Source organism: Scomber japonicus, chromosome 1, assembly GCF_027409825.1.
Source record: "Scomber japonicus isolate fScoJap1 chromosome 1, fScoJap1.pri, whole genome shotgun sequence".
Taxonomy (NCBI): domain Eukaryota; kingdom Metazoa; phylum Chordata; class Actinopteri; order Scombriformes; family Scombridae; genus Scomber; species Scomber japonicus.
In genome coordinates this window covers 4,491,384-4,510,433 of record NC_070578.1, presented here as the reverse complement: position 1 = coordinate 4,510,433, position 19,050 = coordinate 4,491,384, and the positions used below count along the sequence as shown (strand labels likewise).

At 39.7% G+C, this 19,050-nt stretch overlaps 1 protein-coding gene across 1 annotated transcript in view; it reads right to left on the bottom strand.

The window, feature by feature from the left end:
• Nucleotides 1-19,050, bottom strand: part of ccdc102a (coiled-coil domain containing 102A) — a 43,109-nt gene that overhangs the window by 8,023 nt on the left and 16,036 nt on the right. The window contains exons 5-8 of the mRNA XM_053337921.1: nt 16,680-16,796; nt 15,999-16,208; nt 4,563-4,733; nt 845-948 (exon numbers count right to left, since the gene is read on the bottom strand). Coding sequence (XP_053193896.1) covers nt 845-948; nt 4,563-4,733; nt 15,999-16,208; nt 16,680-16,796 — 602 coding nt within the window. The remainder of the gene's footprint in view (nt 1-844; nt 949-4,562; nt 4,734-15,998; nt 16,209-16,679; nt 16,797-19,050) is intronic.

Sequence of the window (19,050 nt, the reverse complement as noted above, 5' to 3'; positions counted from 1 at the left end):
TGTACGTATGTATCAAAGATTTACTCGTCTCCAGTGGAAACCAATGTGTCCTAATTAAAGGTGTCAAGGATGGAGGCTACTTCTCATGCTGGCTTATTTGAATAAAACTTGCTGAACACCTTCTCGTCTAGTTTTTTCAAGCATATCTATGATGGGATTATACATGTTGGACTGGTTTATTGTCATAAGGTTGGTAAATTCATATAGTCTCTTGTTTGGCATTTTGTGAAAACGTTAAATGACATAAACACACAAATCAGGCTGCTAAACACACAGCAAAATATTCCACTGGTATTACATTTTCAGTATGGGTCATTAATACTTACTGGTGTCCATTCATTTTCACTGCATTTTCAGGCAGTAACACTTAACAACTGGTAGAGTGATTGTGAATGAGCAGCACTCACCACAGTGCACTTACTGTACCAGGAGTCATATAGTTTCCATTAGAGGTGAGACCCATGATTGTTTTGCATTTGAAACCCACTCAACCTGTATGTCAAGTTGGTGTGCTACAGGAAATGACATCATATGTGATACAGGGCATAATTTTGATAGATGCTGATTCTGATGATGTCATTTTAATCCTGTGAGAACTTTCCAAACATACACACATTGTATCTGTTGCCACTGAGAAGCTTGTTGGCACGTTCATCTGAAATCTGCTCTGCTATGTTCAAAATCCTGTGCTGGCCCTAGTGTGTGTGTGTGTGTGTGTGTGTGTGTGTGTGTGTGTTTACATGTTTATGCATGGTTAAAATGCCATTATCAGCTGCCAAATATGAATTCAAGAAAGTGTGTGTGTGTGTGTGTGTGTGTATGAGAGAGACACACAGCGTCTTACCTGGACTGTAAGTGTTCCAATTGGACCTGCAGGTTCTCAGTCTGCTCCACCTGCTCATCCAAAGACCTCTGCAGCTTCCTCGTCTGGTTATGGGACTCATCCAGCTGGAACACACACACACACACACACACACACACACACACACACACACACACACACACATTTTTAAAATGCAAACTCACGGATCTCAATCAGCAAGCCAAGACACACCGCTGTCCATTTCCAAGCACTGACACACACACACACTGCATATTTACCCTCCCTAACATCCCCACTGCACCTTCTCTGTATGCCATTTCCTGTCTGATGATGACATCACACTAACTGCAGCCAGTGTGTGTTGTACTTAACAGTTAGGTGTAGACATGTAGAAATACTAAAAGGGGAAATTCTGGTATTTTTCTGAATGGATCTTGATCTTGTGTGATGCATAGTAAGAACTGACACAATTATAAGTTGAAACATACCATAAAATAAAATGGAAAATTAATTAAAAAAAATGAAAATAAGATGCCTGGCTTTAAAAAATTCACTCCCACAGAAAATGTCTTCAACACATTAATATTTTATGTGGGTTTATGTTTTTATTGTGTCGTTAGGTTTGAGTGACAGGCATCCCTCAGAGATGTGTTTTTCATCACACCAGCAGCATGGCTCTAGGGAAGGAAGTGTCACTCAGCAGCTTCAACACTTTGATCCACACACAAGTGTCTCAATTATTGTACAGACGTGTATTCCCCAGAGTATATACTTTATCCTTTAATGATCCTCTGACTTCTCTTCTGTTGCCATCAGCAGGTATAAACTTTTACTTCATTAGTGGAATATGTACACCTTGTTATAACATCACATACACACTGAGCTACATGATAGTGCTGCTGTAATGCTTCTTGCTGTGTGTAGTTATTCTGACAGTACACTACACTGCTCACTTCACCTCTATTTATTTACAGTTTTTTCTGAATGCTTAAGCGCTAATCATGTTCTTGTAGCACAATTTCTAAAACTATTAATACATATAGCAAAACCACTCACTGAGTTAGCCAAACTAAAAGCACAAATACTGCTTTGCACTCAGTTTGTAATTTTGTAACACACACTTTGCAAAACTGTAGGCACAATTCACTGCACAGCACTCTTTTTGCAGAACTTTAAACACAACTCGCTTACACTCAATTGCCAAATTTCCAAAACACTCCTAGCAAAATTATACACATGTATGGCTATTATTTACACTATTTTGCAACTGTCTGGCACACTTTCACATGTGAAAACAATTTTAGAGAATTAGTTCACTTTGCAATCAGCCTAAGCACTATAAATAAGCCACAGGTAAGCTGTCTGTGTGGAGTACAATGGAAGGAGCAAGAAGAGTAAGAATCACAGGAGGCCGAGGAAGAGGACGTGGAGGTGAAGGAGTTGGAGGAAGAGGACGTGGAGATGAAGAAGCAAGAGGGAGAGGACGTGGAGGTGAAGGAGTTGGAGGAAGAGGACGTGGAGGTGAAGAAGCGAGAGGGTTAGAGGAAGTTAGAGGAAGAGGACAAGGAGGAGCAAGAGGAGGACGAGGAGGGGGAAGAGGAAGGGTAAGAAGAAGAAATAGAATAACTGATGACATCAGAGCAACAATAGTGGACCATGTCATAAACCATGGAATGACCCTGAGGGAAGCTGGCCAACGGGTTCAGCCTAATTTGAGCCGCTACACTGTAACAAGCATCATTAGGACATTTCGAAATGAAAATCGGTAAGTACAGTCACATTGCACTAAGATTTGTAGCACTGCCCTACTCTAATGAGAAACACAACAATACCATACATGCAAAAATTCTGAAATTGTTACTTTACAGAATTGCTAGACGTCCAGATGTTGGGGGCAGAGGAAGAATGTTCACTCCAGAGCAAGAGCCCCATATAGTGAATATGGTGATGGTAAGACTACGCGAAATACAGCAGCGTATAATTGATAATGACACCATCTTCCAAAATATACGCAGTGTGAGCATGTCAGTACTAAGTCGTGTACTTGCCCGCAACAGAATAAGGATGAAACAAATTTACAGAGTTCCTTTCGAAAGAAATAGTGAACGTGTGAAGCAACTGCGATATGAGTATGTGCAGGTAAGCTATAGTGTCATTGGTTCTGAATTTCGAAGTGCATAGGCTACTGTAGTGCTGTGTATGGGCCTGATGTGTTGCATTTGTTTTGTCTTGTCCAGAGAGTAATGGAGCTGGAGGCAGATGCCATGGGACACGAGCTGCTCTTTGTCGATGAGGCAGGTTTTAACCTCAGTAAAACAAGGAGGCGTGGTAGGAACATTATTGGACACCGTGCAATAATCAATGTCCCAGGACAACGTGGTGGTAACATCACCATGTGTGCAGCTATCAGCCAAAATGGTGTTGTTCACCATCATGCAACCATTGGCCCATATATCTCTGCACACATGATTGCATTCCTGGACACCTTACACGACATTCTCACTGTTCAGAGACCAGAGCAGACCCGATATGTCATCATATGGGACAATGTTAGTTGCCATAGGGCTGCTTTGGTCCGCAACTGGTTTACCGATCACCCACTCTTCATGGCACTCAACCTCCCCCCATACTCTCCATTCTTAAATCCGATTGAAGAGTTCTTTTCTGCCTGGCCCTGGAAAGTCCATGACCGCCATCCCCATCAACACGCAGCCCTTTTACAGGCAATGGAGGAGGCATGTGGAGATATTGAGCAGGCATCATGTCAGGCCTGGATACGGCATGCAAGGAGGTATTTTCCCCGGTGCCTTGGACTGGAGGACATCGCATGCGATGTAGATGAGATTTTGTGGCCGGACCCAGAGAGACGGCATGATGTAGGCTGATTGTCTTTTTTTTGTGAATTTATTATTTTGTGTTCTGTGCTGTGTCTTTGTTTTGACGAGTGTGAATAAACACCAATACTTGAAGTTTGGATCCCTGTGTGTTTACAGAACTATGACAAAAGTATGACCTCAAACTGACCTAGCCTTTTTACTAAGGTGTGAAGAGTTAATCAAGCTGTGTTCACTTTTGCAAGAGAACTATAACGTTTTGATAATTTGGTGAAAGGTTTACTCATTTGTGTGTAGAGTTTAGCAAAAATAGCCAATGTTGCAAAAAATGTGCTTAAGCATTCAGAAAAAACTGTAAAGTTGTACTGACTTTATTTTATTAAAGATGTTCTTTATTTTTATCACGTATCTGTGTATGTATATAGATATGTAGTCAATGTCTATATGTATGTATGTATGTATGTATATTTATTTAGATATATAAAAATGGATATATTAATAAATGTAAATATATTATAAATGTACCTACATAGCTGGATGACAAATAAATCCTTGAATCCTTGAATATCCTTGAATTTTTTTACATTGACATTCCTGGTCCCAAGAGGATGACTCCTAAAGACTGTGGTAATGTGTTACTTGTCTCCTCTAGCATGAGGGTGATGTTTTTGATTATTAGGTGGCATTTAGTGTAGTGTTCTCAGCTGTACTGCTGTGTTTACAGCTAACTGCCAAATGTCAGCATGCTCACATCCTAAACTAAAATGGTAAACATTATTGTAACTGTGAGCATGTTAGAATGCTCATTAACCCTAACCCATTTAGGGGATTATTTGGAATGAAGATTGATGGAGTAGTTTATCACTACAAACACATATAAATGTAGTGTACAGCCGTGTTCCTACCTCATCCTCAGCCTGTCCTAACTCTTTCTTGAGCTCTTCCACTCGCAGTCGCAGCTTCTTGACTTCGGCCTCGTGGCTGTCCACCCTGCGGTTGGCGTGGGCCAGCTCGGCCGTCTTCTCCTGGAACTGCTTCTTCAGCTTTGTGTGAATGTGGCGAAGGTCAGCCAGCTCCTGAGGACACAGCAACACAGAGACACAAAGTAAGGCTCACAGCCAGCTGTCCAACTCACTTTTTTTTGAAGAGGCTGATTCTGGCCGACCAGCTCTTCTGCTTCATCTATTAGCTGATGAATCACTTTGTCAATCAGTTGTAAATGATGGTGTATAAATACCAAATATTTGCTGATTCTATTCTCCAATAGACACTGTTTAAATTGAAACCACTTCTATACTAACACAAATATCACCTCATTAATGACATCACCCACATCTCTTATTGGATACTCCCCCTGGCCTACCTGTCTGTCTGGGGTAATGATTGGCCCTGAAGTCACATGACCATATACCCAACCCATCTTGGTAGATACCTCATTGGCTGATACATATCTGGATGAACATAATTGGTTATTTTTTTGTACATTTTTAACCTTTATGAATTGCTTTCTGCTTTTTAACTACTCTATTTAAATGCTATTTAAATAAAGTTGTTCTTATATTACAAGTGTTGCTGGAGCTTTGACCTTTTCAATGATTTGCCCATTAACATTGAATGAAAATAGACAATATTATTAGTTGTGGGCAATATTGATGAATGATCACAAATCATTAGTTGCAGTCCTATTAGTATTAGTAAATGTGTCCCTTAATGACATCCACTGCAATATTTACCATCAGAGTCCAAACCATACGCCAATACTGATATCAATATTCAACAGATTGAAAAATCTATTCAATATATCAATCAATATTCTTTCTTTTTTATTTAAACATAAAAACAGGATAAAAACAAACACTTTTGATAATGATTCTTTAATAAGCAACTTTTTAAACCCATTTTATGCAAGGAAGCAGGCACATAATTAATGTTGCAATAAACCCTATAGACTAGGACTAAAATCATACTGTCTGCATTGTGGCAGGAATGATTCTGGATCTACCATATGATACGATGATATGGTGTGTATGATAAAATACAATAAAAATCACCAATCTTGTGCAAATCCCCTGGGGCCCTTGAGCAGAAAGGGGCCCTCTTTGATGGGAGAAAAAAAAGTGGGCACATTTTTATTGTTGGGCTCCATGGCAAAAATGACACACGGCTTGACCCTTTCTCATGATGTTGAGAATTATGGTGGCGATTTCCACCTGACAGCAGTGTTATCCAATCACAATAAAATAAAAATGATAGCATGAGCCCCTGGCAGGATTACTCCAGCCTCGGTCCTGCTTCCTGACAACAGGCAGCGCCCTCCTACTCTGAAACACCAATAACAACATCTGAGATGAGAGTGTAATGGCCTCTGAATGGATGAGCGTACAGTAAATGCTCCACATTTGGTCATCCTCCAAACTGTTTCAAAGAGGTTTTTTTTATATATCTGTGTACTGGGTTGTAATTGTGTGTAATTGTGGTCAGGTTAGAAGTGAGATAGAGCTCCACTCTACAGGTCTGCATTGGGATTTATCTAAGGAGAGGCTGCACTTGGAGCTAATGGCATCATCAATAATGCACCATTGTCACTCACTGCACTTTCATGTACTTTGACGGTGTTGATTGAGCCTCCCACTCTGCTGTCTCGTACTTTAATGGCTCCCCAGACGGGGCGGCTTCCAAGAAGCTCTCCTGAACCGATACGATGGAGAGAAATGAGATCTCTACAAGAACAATAAAAGTTAAGCCCAGATCTAGGAAGTGGAATTGCCATTTGGTTACTTATTTATTTATATCTATATCATCTACATTACATCTTTATTACCTATTAAATATTTCATTCCTTTTTGCTATCACGAGAGAAGTTGTTTTTGTGTGTATTTGGTTGGAAGTAGAAATGGGCGATGAAGACGTGACACTCAGACTCCTCTTCCTCCTCCCTCATTGAATATTTCCATGATAATGAATGAAGGAAAATGCCTGGATGCATACACAAATACCAGCCTAACAAAGAGAGAGAGAGCGGCAGGATGATGCAGGAGGGAATAATTAAACGGAGGAGGAGGAGGAGGAGGAGGAGGAGGAGGAGGAGGAGGAGGAGGAGGAGGAGGAGGAGGAGCGCTGGGGTCTAGGAGACAAGGATGAAGAGATGAGGAGACAGATGAGGAGCAGGGGGGGCGGGGTGGTGGTTGTAATTGGAGGGGTTGGGTGTTTTACAGGATGATAAAGGTGAAGCATAAGAACAAAGAGTACTAAAATGCAGAGAGAGAGAGAGAGAGAGAGAGAGAGAGAGAGAGAGAGAGAGAGAGAGAGAGAGAGAGAGAGAGAGAGAGAGAGAGAGAGAGAGAGAGAGAGAGAGAGAGAGAGAGAGAGAGAGAGAGAGAGAGAGAGAGAGAGAGGTTGAAGAAAATTCATGAGATCACCTACATGTGTGACAGGACATTTTATGCTTTGGTGAACTGCTTAGCTTGAGGAGTGAGAGGTATGATGGAGAAGGGAGAAAGGTGAGATATGCATTAAAGGATGAGTGCCACTATTTTACTCTATTTTTTTTACTGACTGATGTGTTAGTCTGCTAGTCTCTCAATACATTACTACTACTTAGCTTAAAGCTGACTGGTTCTTATTTAAGGAATCTTTAAAAACAACGCACACACACACACACGTTTCATTCTTTTTTTTTTAAAGATTTTGTTGGCATAGACGCCTTTATTTATCAGTAGATAGACAGGAAACATGGGAGAGAGAGGGGAGTGTGACATGCAGCAAAGGACCTCCGATCAGGATTCGAACCGGGGTCGGCTGCATATATGGTATGCGCTCTAACCACTCGACCACCTACGCTTGTAGAGTGGGTGCTACACTTATGGTTGGGGACAGAGTTATTTACCTTTAATTCATACACAGTGAGGAATGGAGGACACTACTTGTTTAGCTAATGTGACATGAATAGACTCTTAGCTGCTAATGTGAAGTGTGGTGATACTGAGTTCATGTCCATGTATCATATGATAAATCCATAGACATGATGATGTTGATAATTAAGTTATTGTATGATAAGTCAATAATTATTGTAACAGGCCTAGCTGGTCCTACATCATGATACAAACTCTTATCATATGTGGTTGTGTGATGTTGGAATAAAGTCAGCTGACTCCCTTCGGAGACTTCAAGAACTCCCTGAAACTTTTCCTTTAACACCTCAACACTGGAGTCCCTTTAACCTTTTAGCACTTTGCTGATAGTTGTTTTTTTAATGCACTTTTCTCCTTGCAGTTATGTTTTTTACTTTAGTCAATATAAAAAAATAATTAAAACCCCTTCTTTCTAAGGCTCTTTCTCATTCACTGTTCAGCTACTTTGAAAATGTGTACGGTGGCTCTTTTAACTCATTGTGCTTTAAGGCTTCATGATCCTGCCTCATTTATAAAGGTGAAAAAAGCATCCGGCAAACCAAATAAAAAAAATTAAAATGTAAGTAGGATGTGTGAATAAATTAAAACTGAAATCAAATGAAAAATGACGATATTAATAATGGCTGAATTTTCATTTTCAACCTAAAACTGATGATTTTCTTCCATTTAATTCTTAAAAAAAACAGAATTTACCTAAAATATTTTAAATTAAAATCATATTTCCAACATTTTAATTAAAGTGATTTTTTAATGTTGTTGTTTAATTAAAATGTTGGCAGATTAATCAATAATGAACTGTTAGTTTCAGAGCAGCTTCTCCTTTTTTGATTAGTAGGTTTAAAGTCTTCTTTTCTTTTTTTGTCTCGGCTTCGTCAGCACAGTTTCTCCACAGGATCATTAAAATTTCATCCACCCCAAAATATCCACTTCCTGAGAAATGTGACACCTAAAAAAAAAAGAAAAGAAAAAAAAGCTGCTGGTGTGAAAACAAACCCCACTGTGACTTATCACCTTTTTATCACAGTGATCACCAGTTAGCCACATTAAAGCACTTTAACTATATTATACACTTATCTCCATCTGTATTAAACACACTCACAGGGTTCTTTTCTGCAGAATGAAAACAGTAGAGTACAGGACAAAAAATGGATAAGGAGGTTGTAGATGGACACGAATGCAAAACAATGCCAAGACAAATGGAGAGATCACACACACACACACACACACACACACACACACACACACACACACACACACACAGAGTCCTGGCTGCTATCCCTGGCCAGTTATCTGTCAGAAAAAGGCCTGATAAATGAAGCCCGTTTTCTACTGTATGCCTCAAAGCAGACATGCAGGCCAGAAACCTCCATATTCCCTGCAGTTTTATCATTTCAAGACTATGTAATGAATGTCTGAAAGGCCAGAGGAAGAGAAAGAGGAGAGGAGGGAGGAGGAGGAGAAGATGAATGGGAGGAGGGTGAGAGGCTGGGAGTCCCTGACTCTATTAAACATGAGGGATTACTCAATGATCTATGAGCATGAATGTGTGGATGTGTGTGTGTGTGTGTGTGTGGATGTGGGCTCATTCAGCTTTCTTGTGCATGTGTTGATTCTCTATTATGTGTTTATGTATTTGTGCCAAATCTGTGTGTGTACGCTCACAAACAAAAGCATGATTATGTGTATATGTTACTGTATGTATATGTGTGTGTGTGTGTGTGTGTGTACGTGTGTGTGTGTACGTGTTTTACGCCACACTGCCTGTTAAATGTTTCTCCTTGACTGGAGAGACCCTGAAGTCTGCCGCTACATCTGTTCCACTAAAAACAAAGACACACATAAACACACACAAAAACACACACACACACACACAAAATAAACCAGAGGCGTATGCCCACAAATATGTTTACACATTCATCACCTTGACAAAAAGGTCTTTTAATGTGAGGGAAAAAACACAATGTGGAATGTGGAATGTGGAAATAACTGATGTTCATATCTACAGTTCATTTACACTGATGGAAAGACACACACAAACATAAACACAGACACACACAGACACACACACACACACACACACACACACACACACAGCGAAAAGCCAAATTGGGTGTATAATCAAGGCTGCCCAAGTGGGGGGAGGGGCTTATGGGCACTGCTCCAACCGGATTGGTCGAAAAAGAGAACAGCTCAATAAAAAGACTGAAGAAGAAAGAAAATGAAGGGAGACACAGAGACGAGAGAGAACAGAGGACAAACATGATTAAAGGTTGGATGAATAAAAGCATCGATAATAAATATGAATACGGAGATGGAAAGGAACACGAAGGCGAAAACATAATCTACAAATCCATTTAGATGCACGTCTACAAAGTAAGAGTCAATAAGGCTTTAAAAGTGAGTCTTATCATTTGCAGCAATTGTAAACACTGTAAATACTGTAAATAAAGCTGCAGGTCACAACTTCCATTTGTATTCAGTAATGTGTACATTAGAGAGCAATATGTGCATATTCTCTGTATGTCAAAGAACTTCTTCAACACACCAGGCTGTACTACTTATGTAACATGTAGTATTAAGGAAGTAGTATAAAGCCTTTGTGTCTCCATGGGGAAGCTGTGTGTAATGTCATAAATTGCCTCAAGTGATGTCACTCGAGTCAGCATCAGTTGGGGCTGAAGACTGAGATTAAAAAGTTAAAGAATGTGAGTGTGTGGATTTAAAAAAAGCAGTGAGGTTAGCTGTAGCTCTTCGTCTCTGCTGGAGGCTAACACCTTCAGGGTACATTAGCTGCTACTAGCAAAACAAGCCTGAATCTGTACTGCCTGGTGAATTGAGTTAGATGGCATTGTGGGTAATGTAGGCACTGGTTTATACAAGGAATGTGTGGAATTTAAAAAAGCAGTGAGGTTAGCTGTAGCTCCTGGTCTCTGCTGGAGGCTAACACCTTCAGGCTACATTAGCTGCTACTAGCAAATCACGACAGAATCTGTTCTGTCTGGTGAATTGAGTTGGATGGCATTGTGGGTAATGTAGGCGCTGGTTTATACAAGGAATAAGAATGTGTGAAAATTTGTAGAATACTTAATAATAATAATAATAATAATGATAATAATAATGCATTTTATTTGTCTCGCACTTTACATCCAGCTTTGCTCGCTAGTACTTCTTCTTCACTGCATTTGTAGGCACAGTAATTTCTTAGCATGTTACCATCACAAACTGTAAATTAGTGGAATAGCATGAAACTGTATTATCATGCAAGACACAAACTTAACAGAGAAACGTAGCTCTATAATGCTACAAGATGCTAAAAAACACAATCAATTGCTGTTTGCTGGCATCTTACTTACTTCTCATGTTTGCATATATAATATCAGCTCCAAGATATATGAAACATTTCATTTTTTTCTTTCTGTACGTCCTTATTATCATGACATTAGTGAAATGAGACGGGGGAAATAACATACAGCAACAGCTCCACTGCTTGGAATTGCAGTGAACAATGTGCTTATATGTGGGTTGCATTTTAACCAATAGGCTAGCGGGAAGCACTGTTTGTCGTCTTGAATAATGTGAGGATATGAAGATGATTGGCAGCGACATATTCCTACCAGTCCAAATCAAACATTAGTTTAATAATCTTAATTAAATCTTATTTATATCCATTCCAGGCTGCCTTTAGGTTACATTACAGAAACTTTATGAACTAAAGGCTCACTGACAAACAAAGAACTTACACTGACACACAGTGATTCAAATGGCCTTGGTAATAACAACATCTGGCTACAGCATAGCATAGCCCCTGTGCTTTACACACACTCATTCAAACACTGATTCCATTTTTTGTCTTCTGTCTAAATGAGCTGATTTCCTACCAGTGAAACTATATCAAAGAAAAACAGTCTCACTGGTGCTGCTGAGATAAGACTTATGGATTTTTCTTGGAACATCAGGGGTTTCTTCTTTAGTTGAGACAGAGAGTAATAAAGTAGAACACACACACTGAAAAAGTTACAGTTACAGTCAGCACAAGACATCACAAGCAGCTTATGTTCCTCAGATGTGCATGAGATAAATAAGAAGAATAAAACACAACATTAGAACAGTATATGATCTGAACTATGTGCTCCAATTTGTTCTGTTGGTGTTTTCTCAGTAACTTGTGGTTTCCTCTGCCTCAGCACCTCTCTCCCCTGTTTCTTGTAGTGTCTTTCTTCATCTTTTTTCCTTCTCTCTTCATCCCCCCTCTCGCTGCCTTGCCCCTCTCTCCCTCTTTCATCTTCACCACACTCATCCTCCCACCTCTGAGGCTGGGAGCTAATTCACCCTGTTGCTGCCGTTTCTGCTCAAACATTATGTCTGCAATAATTATTCTCTCTCTCTTCCTTTGATTCATTTCGGTATGAACGCCTGCCCTCTATATGTGTGTATGTGTGTGTGTGTGTGTGTGTGTGTGTGTGTGTGTGTGTGTGTGACCAGACACGTGTGTGCATTGCAGCATTAAATAAACCTGAGAGCTTCATAAATAACCCTGTGGGACAGGTGGTAATGGGTACCACTTACATTGACAAACACTTACACACTTAGTTGCAGTGCATGGCCATGCCACCCAACCTGCTGCTAATAAAGCTATTTAAGCACACACACACACACACACACAGTAGGATGCAGTAGACGCTGCATATCTATCTATACATAATTTTTACAATCTCCGTTTATTATCCCAGGATGAGTTAATACAGATTTCTTCACATTTATTTCCTCATTTCTAACATTTCCTCCAAAATCAGATTTTTTTTTATCTGCAAAGCTCTCAGTAAGTGTAATCCATGCTTTATTACACAGGCATCAGATTACAGCTATTCTATATTCTTGTCTGAGTCAATGCATCCTGTCAAAGATTGAACAGGCTCTGAATGCTGCAGCACACCCCCACATGAGATGTAATAGAAGATTCCATACTGCATAACCTTCATTTGAGCATATCTACATAGGCTGCCTGTACATAGTATAACATGAGTCATTATTAATGTATTCATTATTATTATTATGAAGCCTGTTAGTGAGTCATTAAGAATTTATAGGAATTAGGAATTTGCATGTTTACAGAAACAAAGAGTAGCATGAATTTCATCAGTTAAAGGAGTCAATGTGTGGAAAAATAATTGAAAATTACACTACATAGATTTAAAAAAAAAAAATTCAACATAATATGATTAACAAGTATAAAAGTGAGGCATTTTGTAATGGATTATGTTATGTATAAGAACTTTGGAACTATGCAACGATATATCGGCCAAATATCGGCATCGGTCCATATTCCCCTTGTTGATAACATTGGCCTATCAGTACATAAGATACTATTTCCAATGTCAGTGGCTGATGTTCTTGTTATTTGTGGTCGGATGGTCGGACTCAGACAGTAGTAGCAACAATAAAGATTGTTTCATGAATTTGTGCTCATTTAAAAGCAGTGTAATGATGGGCTTGTGTTTTTTTTTCTTACGATTTCTTTGTTTCCCTGTAGAATAAATAACAACTAAACATAATAACATCATCCAAAAACAAAACAAAACAAAAAAATTAAATAAAAAATGGTATCAGTATAAATCAGTTATCGGCCAAAGTCGTTTTATTTTAAAAATTGGTGCTGGCCAAAAAGTTCACAATCGGTGCATCCCTACTTGGTCGTTTGCATGCATATAAGGAAATATGTGTTTATATGTGTATATTTTCACTGTATTATTATATGTACATTGTGTATATAGCCTATTATTATAAATGTGTTGTGTTTGTTATATACATTGGGATTTAATCAACAGACTAACGTAAAAAAGGGTGGTGTTATAAACAAATGCTTCAGTCTACAGCTTTTCAGTCAGAAACTGCTTTATTCTTTCTTTTTGGTTTGTCACTGTTTCTAAGGGAGATGAAGAACATGAACATGTGATTATTTACTTTATTTATACATGTGTATTTGAGTTCAATGACCGAAATAAACTAAACGAGTCATGTCCAGGCTGAGGATAAAACCCAGCAGACATCAGTGTGATAGGTTTATGTTTATTCTATTATAGTCAGAAGAAAGAGAGATAAATTGGACCACAGCTTAGCTTTACACTAGTTATGCTCCCAGTTATCACAGATGTACCACCTAGAAGCCAACAGATGTTTTAACAGCCATTAGAAAACATATTTAACATAAGCATTCATATTTTACCTTCATTTTGATTCCCCCCCCTCCCCCCATAAAAACTTCACATCAAACTCCAGCCTACAGAAAGATGTAGCCACTTCAAAACATTGTATATTGAGCGAGGTGCATTTTAGGCAAACAACCCCACCTGGTGGCCACAGAGGATTTCTAACACCTTATTAAATCTCCAGGTATTTCCAGGCTTTTCTATGATTAACAGTCAGCAGCTCATATAAGACAATGTGAAATGTGCTGCAGTAAAAACATGTTAACAATATTCAAAGACAGCCTGTAACTGTGATTTTATAACAAGCTGAGTAACACCCTCGCTAATTTATACCCCGAGGATTTACCCCAGCTAGAATAACTACACCAATTACAGGAGATGTAAAACTTATCACACTTATCACCTGTTGTGTTGGTGATGAGGTGGAGGTGAGATGACGCAGGTACCACAGTGTTCCCTGAGATGAAAAGATATGGATGTGTTTGAGGTGCATCTGGAGACACAATGACTTCAAGCTATGTAGTTGTTCTTGTGAATTTTGATAATAACTGGCAGGCAGTAGTTGAGCCTGTGTATCTTCCTTGATTAAAGTCACAGTTTTAAGTGCTTTAAAGGATCATTACTGATTATTACAACTTGTCTTATTTATGTAATTTTTGGCTATTTCCCTCAGTTATGATGCTTTCCTGAGGTGCTCACTTCACCAGACTTTATTTGGAAAATTACCCATAATAGAAGAAATTTAAATAATTTAAATAATATCAAACATCATGATTATTTTTGAAGGAATTTGTTTTTTTTACCCATTTATTTTGCATACATTTATGAAGATCCTCATTTAAATGTGTTAAGGTCATATAGAGGGAACAAAATGCAAATCTGGATTCAGATATCCCAGATGTCTCTGTCCCACACCAGCTGATGATGAGACATTAAATCCCTCCAGTGTATTGTGGATCTACTCCAGAGTCCGCTACCTGTTGGACTTACTAGAAAACACGTCAAGAGAGAGGAATGTTAATCAAATACCTAAACCACCTCAATTTCTGTCATAGCCAATGAACAGCAGGCTCCATCCAGATGTGTCGACCTGTCTTAAACAGTGAGCCCAAACTATTTCACTGCTCACTGTGTTATCATTCTGCCTGCCCAGTCTTTAACCATTGGTGAGATTTGGACTGTTTACTATGCTTTAACCTGTAATATAACACTAGTGATGTCCATGCATCAGACTGCAACACCAACAGTTAGACACAAGCACACAGAAATGAGAGAGGTTATACAGGTAGTGTGTGTGTGTGTGTGTGTGTGTGTGTGTGTGTGTTTTGCCTTAGCAGTCAAACTCAAGACACAGAGGACCCTGGTGTCATATATGCCACACGTACACGTACACGTACACGTACACACACACACACACACACACACACACACGATAACTGTTCTATGACTCTGCCTTTGATACCTTTCATCTATCACACCTCTAAAAGATAGATCACAAATGACAAAACACACACACACACACACACACACACACACACACACACACTCACAGTCCACACAAAATATAAACTTCTAGTCTTACTCTCCCCCCTATTACACCTCCTGGGTGTTGTGTATGCGTGTGTGTGTTCGTGTGTGTACACATGAGAGTGTTGCAGTATGACAGTGGACATCAATCTGTGCAGTAGTAGTGATGCCCAAAGCCCTGGCTGTGGTTGAAGATGATTCCACTATCAATCAACTCTATGTGCGTGTGTGTGTGTGTGTGTGTGTGTATATGTGTGTGTGTGTGTGTGTGTGCCCGCGTTTGTGTGCATGCAGTGTCTTAATCGCTTGCCCTGTTTCTCATTCTCTGTCCAGATCAATACCATGGTTTCAACACTATGCACAAAACACAATCAATCACTCTCATTCTCTTTTCTCAAACACACACACACACACACACACACACACACACACACACACACTTTGCTGACTGGAAAGACAAGGTCAAAGCACAAACGTCTAACATATAGTATAAAGCGTGCATACTTTGGTGTAGCATGTAAGCGGTACTACTTTAGTGCTGCTTGGAATTTAAAGGAGCATTACGCTAAATTGAATTTTTAGGTTACTTACTTTATCCTGGACTGTAATAAACTGAAATTTTCCTTTAAACTCAGCTCCTGCACTCCTGAACCTGAGCTTAAGCGTGGTTAAAAAAAAAAAAAAATGTTTAAAAAACCTTGTTTCTCTCAAACAGCTCGGTCTGGATGGCCTTGAGGTCAGAGTCGAGTGCAGAGGCAGCCTGCCGGCGTTTCTTGGCCAGTTGCTCCTCCAGATCTTCAGCCTGAGCCCTCAGCTTCTTGTTGTCCCTCTCCAGCGCCAGCTTCTCTGTCTCCAAACGCTCCCTGCGACCCCACTCTGCAGCGTTCTCCACCTGCAACCTTTCCATCTGACACCAACACAGAGGGCAGGAAGAGAGAGAGGAAAGGAAACTGAACTGGTTTATTTTAGGTGGGTATAATATATAGTAGAAAGATGACAGGAAAGACTCAAACTGGGGTCACTGTGGTTCATGGTCAATGCCATTAACTCACACTAAGTGTTTTTTCTTGCTGTAATCATTCCTCCTGTTCATACTGACCATTAGAAGATCCCTTCATAATGCACTTACAATGGAAGTGATGGAGGAATAAATCCACAGTCCTCCTTCTATGTAAACATGCATGTAAGAGTTTATCTGAGGGATGTTTTCTCAAAGCCTCAAAACTACAATCTCAGTAATGTTCATGTTGTTGTTGATTATATGTTCTTCTATGTTCTGACTCTATTAGGCAGTCTGTTTGACTTGTGAAACCCACTCTGGACCCCACTGTATCATGCAATGCTCATCAATAAAACCTCACAGTCCTGTTTTTCTCACCTCAGCTCGTAGTTCAGCTAGCTTCTTGTCCATACTGGTCCGGGCTCCCAGCTCATCCTCCAGGTCTTCAGATATGCGGCCTAGTTCGTCCTGGTGCATTTCTTTTAGCAGGTTAAGCTGGACGGTGTTAGGAAAAACCATGGTTATTAAAAAGAGCTGGGTAGCTATTACCCTTTACTGTTAAAGCAGCAAAATTAATATAAAATAAGTATTAAACCATAACAACTGAATCTGCTTGTGTGTGTTCCACTCTTCATTCTTGTCTTATAATGTTCTCATCACCATGTGCGGCATTTAGTGTTAAGGGCCCTATTTTAACGATCTATAGCACATGGCATAAAGCGCGTGGCACAAGTACCTTTGGGGCGTATCCAAATCCACTTTTTTTATTTTAACGGCGGGAAAATAGTCACTGCGCCAGGTGCATGGTCTATAAGGGACGGACTTAAGTCCCTTCATTAATCATAGGTGTGTTTTGGGCGTAACAAGCGGTAAACCAATCAGAGTGTCATCTCCCATTCCCTTTAATATCCAGGAGCGCTGTCACATTAGCGGATTGCTATTATAACAGTGCATTTACACAGCAATGTGTTTCAATAATATAACATGAGTTACTTTTGCTGAAAGGAAAGTTGGCTGATGAGCTGCTAACCTCACATTTAATTCATATAAAGGAAGAATATGGAGATACAACTAACCAGTCTGATGAGTGTAGAGGTGTGTGTGGTTATACTGCAGCAGCCTGGTGTCATCAGCTGATTTAATAAACAGTGATCAGCTGTGTGTAATGGCACTGCGCTCTGTGCAACATCTCAGAGGCTACAGACTTTCATAGGTTGTTAGGACTGTCCACAGCGGCGCTCTCCATTTTTTACAATTAATTAAATCTGATAAATATTATGACTTGTATTTTTAATATGTTGATGTACATCATAATACGAATTCACATTGTGGTCCTTTTATTTGTAATGTTTTGCATGTTTGTGTGCTGCTGTGCGTCCATGTGGTAACAAGCACAGTGTCTGCGCCTATATACCCGCCTATATAGGAGCATATTGGACTCTTGATAATGCGCCCCTTAAATAACAGTAACATATGCTCCAGTGACTTTAAAACCTGTTTTTTTTTGGTCAGTAGCGCAATCGCTTTCCTCTGCCCCAAAATAGCAACACGCCACCAATGCGCCTGACCACACCTCATTTTGAGACCAACATGCCCATAAGCGCACAGACTGGTGCACGTGCATTTACTATTTAGACAACGTGGGCCCAAGGCGAGAAAATGACAACTGCGCCGGGGGAAACTAACAAAGACACATGCGCCACGCGCCATCCGCTGTGCGCCGACCGCAAGATGGGGCCCTTAGTGTCTGTTAGCAAATATTAGCATGCTAATATGGGTGAATATAGTAACAGTGAACACACGCCACTTCTTCAGGCCAAAGCTGACTGGAAACAGAGCGTAGAACTTCAGCTAACGTTATCTACTTTTACTAAATTATGCTAACTGAAGCAGGTATCATAAGAAAGTAACATTTAAACTTAGTGAAATATTGCGACAACAGTAGACTGCTTAGTGTTAGCGTTTCTAGAGAGAAGTTGAGGCTTTTTGAATAGGAGTTAGTTGGAGCAGCTAGCAGCACTTAAGGTACTTCAACACTGGCTCCAATTTTAAGCCATGGTTATTGCTGTTTTAAGTCAAAAGTATCCCATCTAAAAATCAACACACTAGCATGGTCAATGTAGCGTGTATGCTGATGTTAATATTTAGCTCAAAGCACCGCTGTTTGTGAAGACAGCTACACAGAGATGCTAACATGTCTATAGCATGACTGGTACAATGTTGTCAGAGCCTCAGACATTTTCCTGTGTTGGACCGTTAACTTTGAATATACTTCTTTAAAAGCCTTAATAAAATAGTGCACATTTTCACATAGCATATTCTGAATATAAATCACCTGCATTGGAAAACAGAAGTACTTAGTACTGACATGTCAAAGTTGCATTCAACCAAAGTTGTGATACATTAGACTTCAGTGTTCTCTTCAGAAACACAACATTTTTTTTTTCAGGAAAATGAAACTACAATAAAGCATTTCACCACTCACAATGTAATTGTTTGACATTTAGTGGTATCTATAGATTTGTACTAGAATCTGTCTTAAAAGCTAGAAGTAAGCATCTCCTGTGATCTGTGAGTATCTGGGACATCAAGCGTGTAGATAAGGATGACCCAATCTCCTTTATCGATCCTTTTCATCCCTCCATGTACTTATCTCATCATTTCATCTCTGCTGCTTGTGTCTACGCCTGCCTCCTCTCCACCTTTTCAGCACTTTACCATATCCTGCTTTCATCTCCATCTCTTCTAC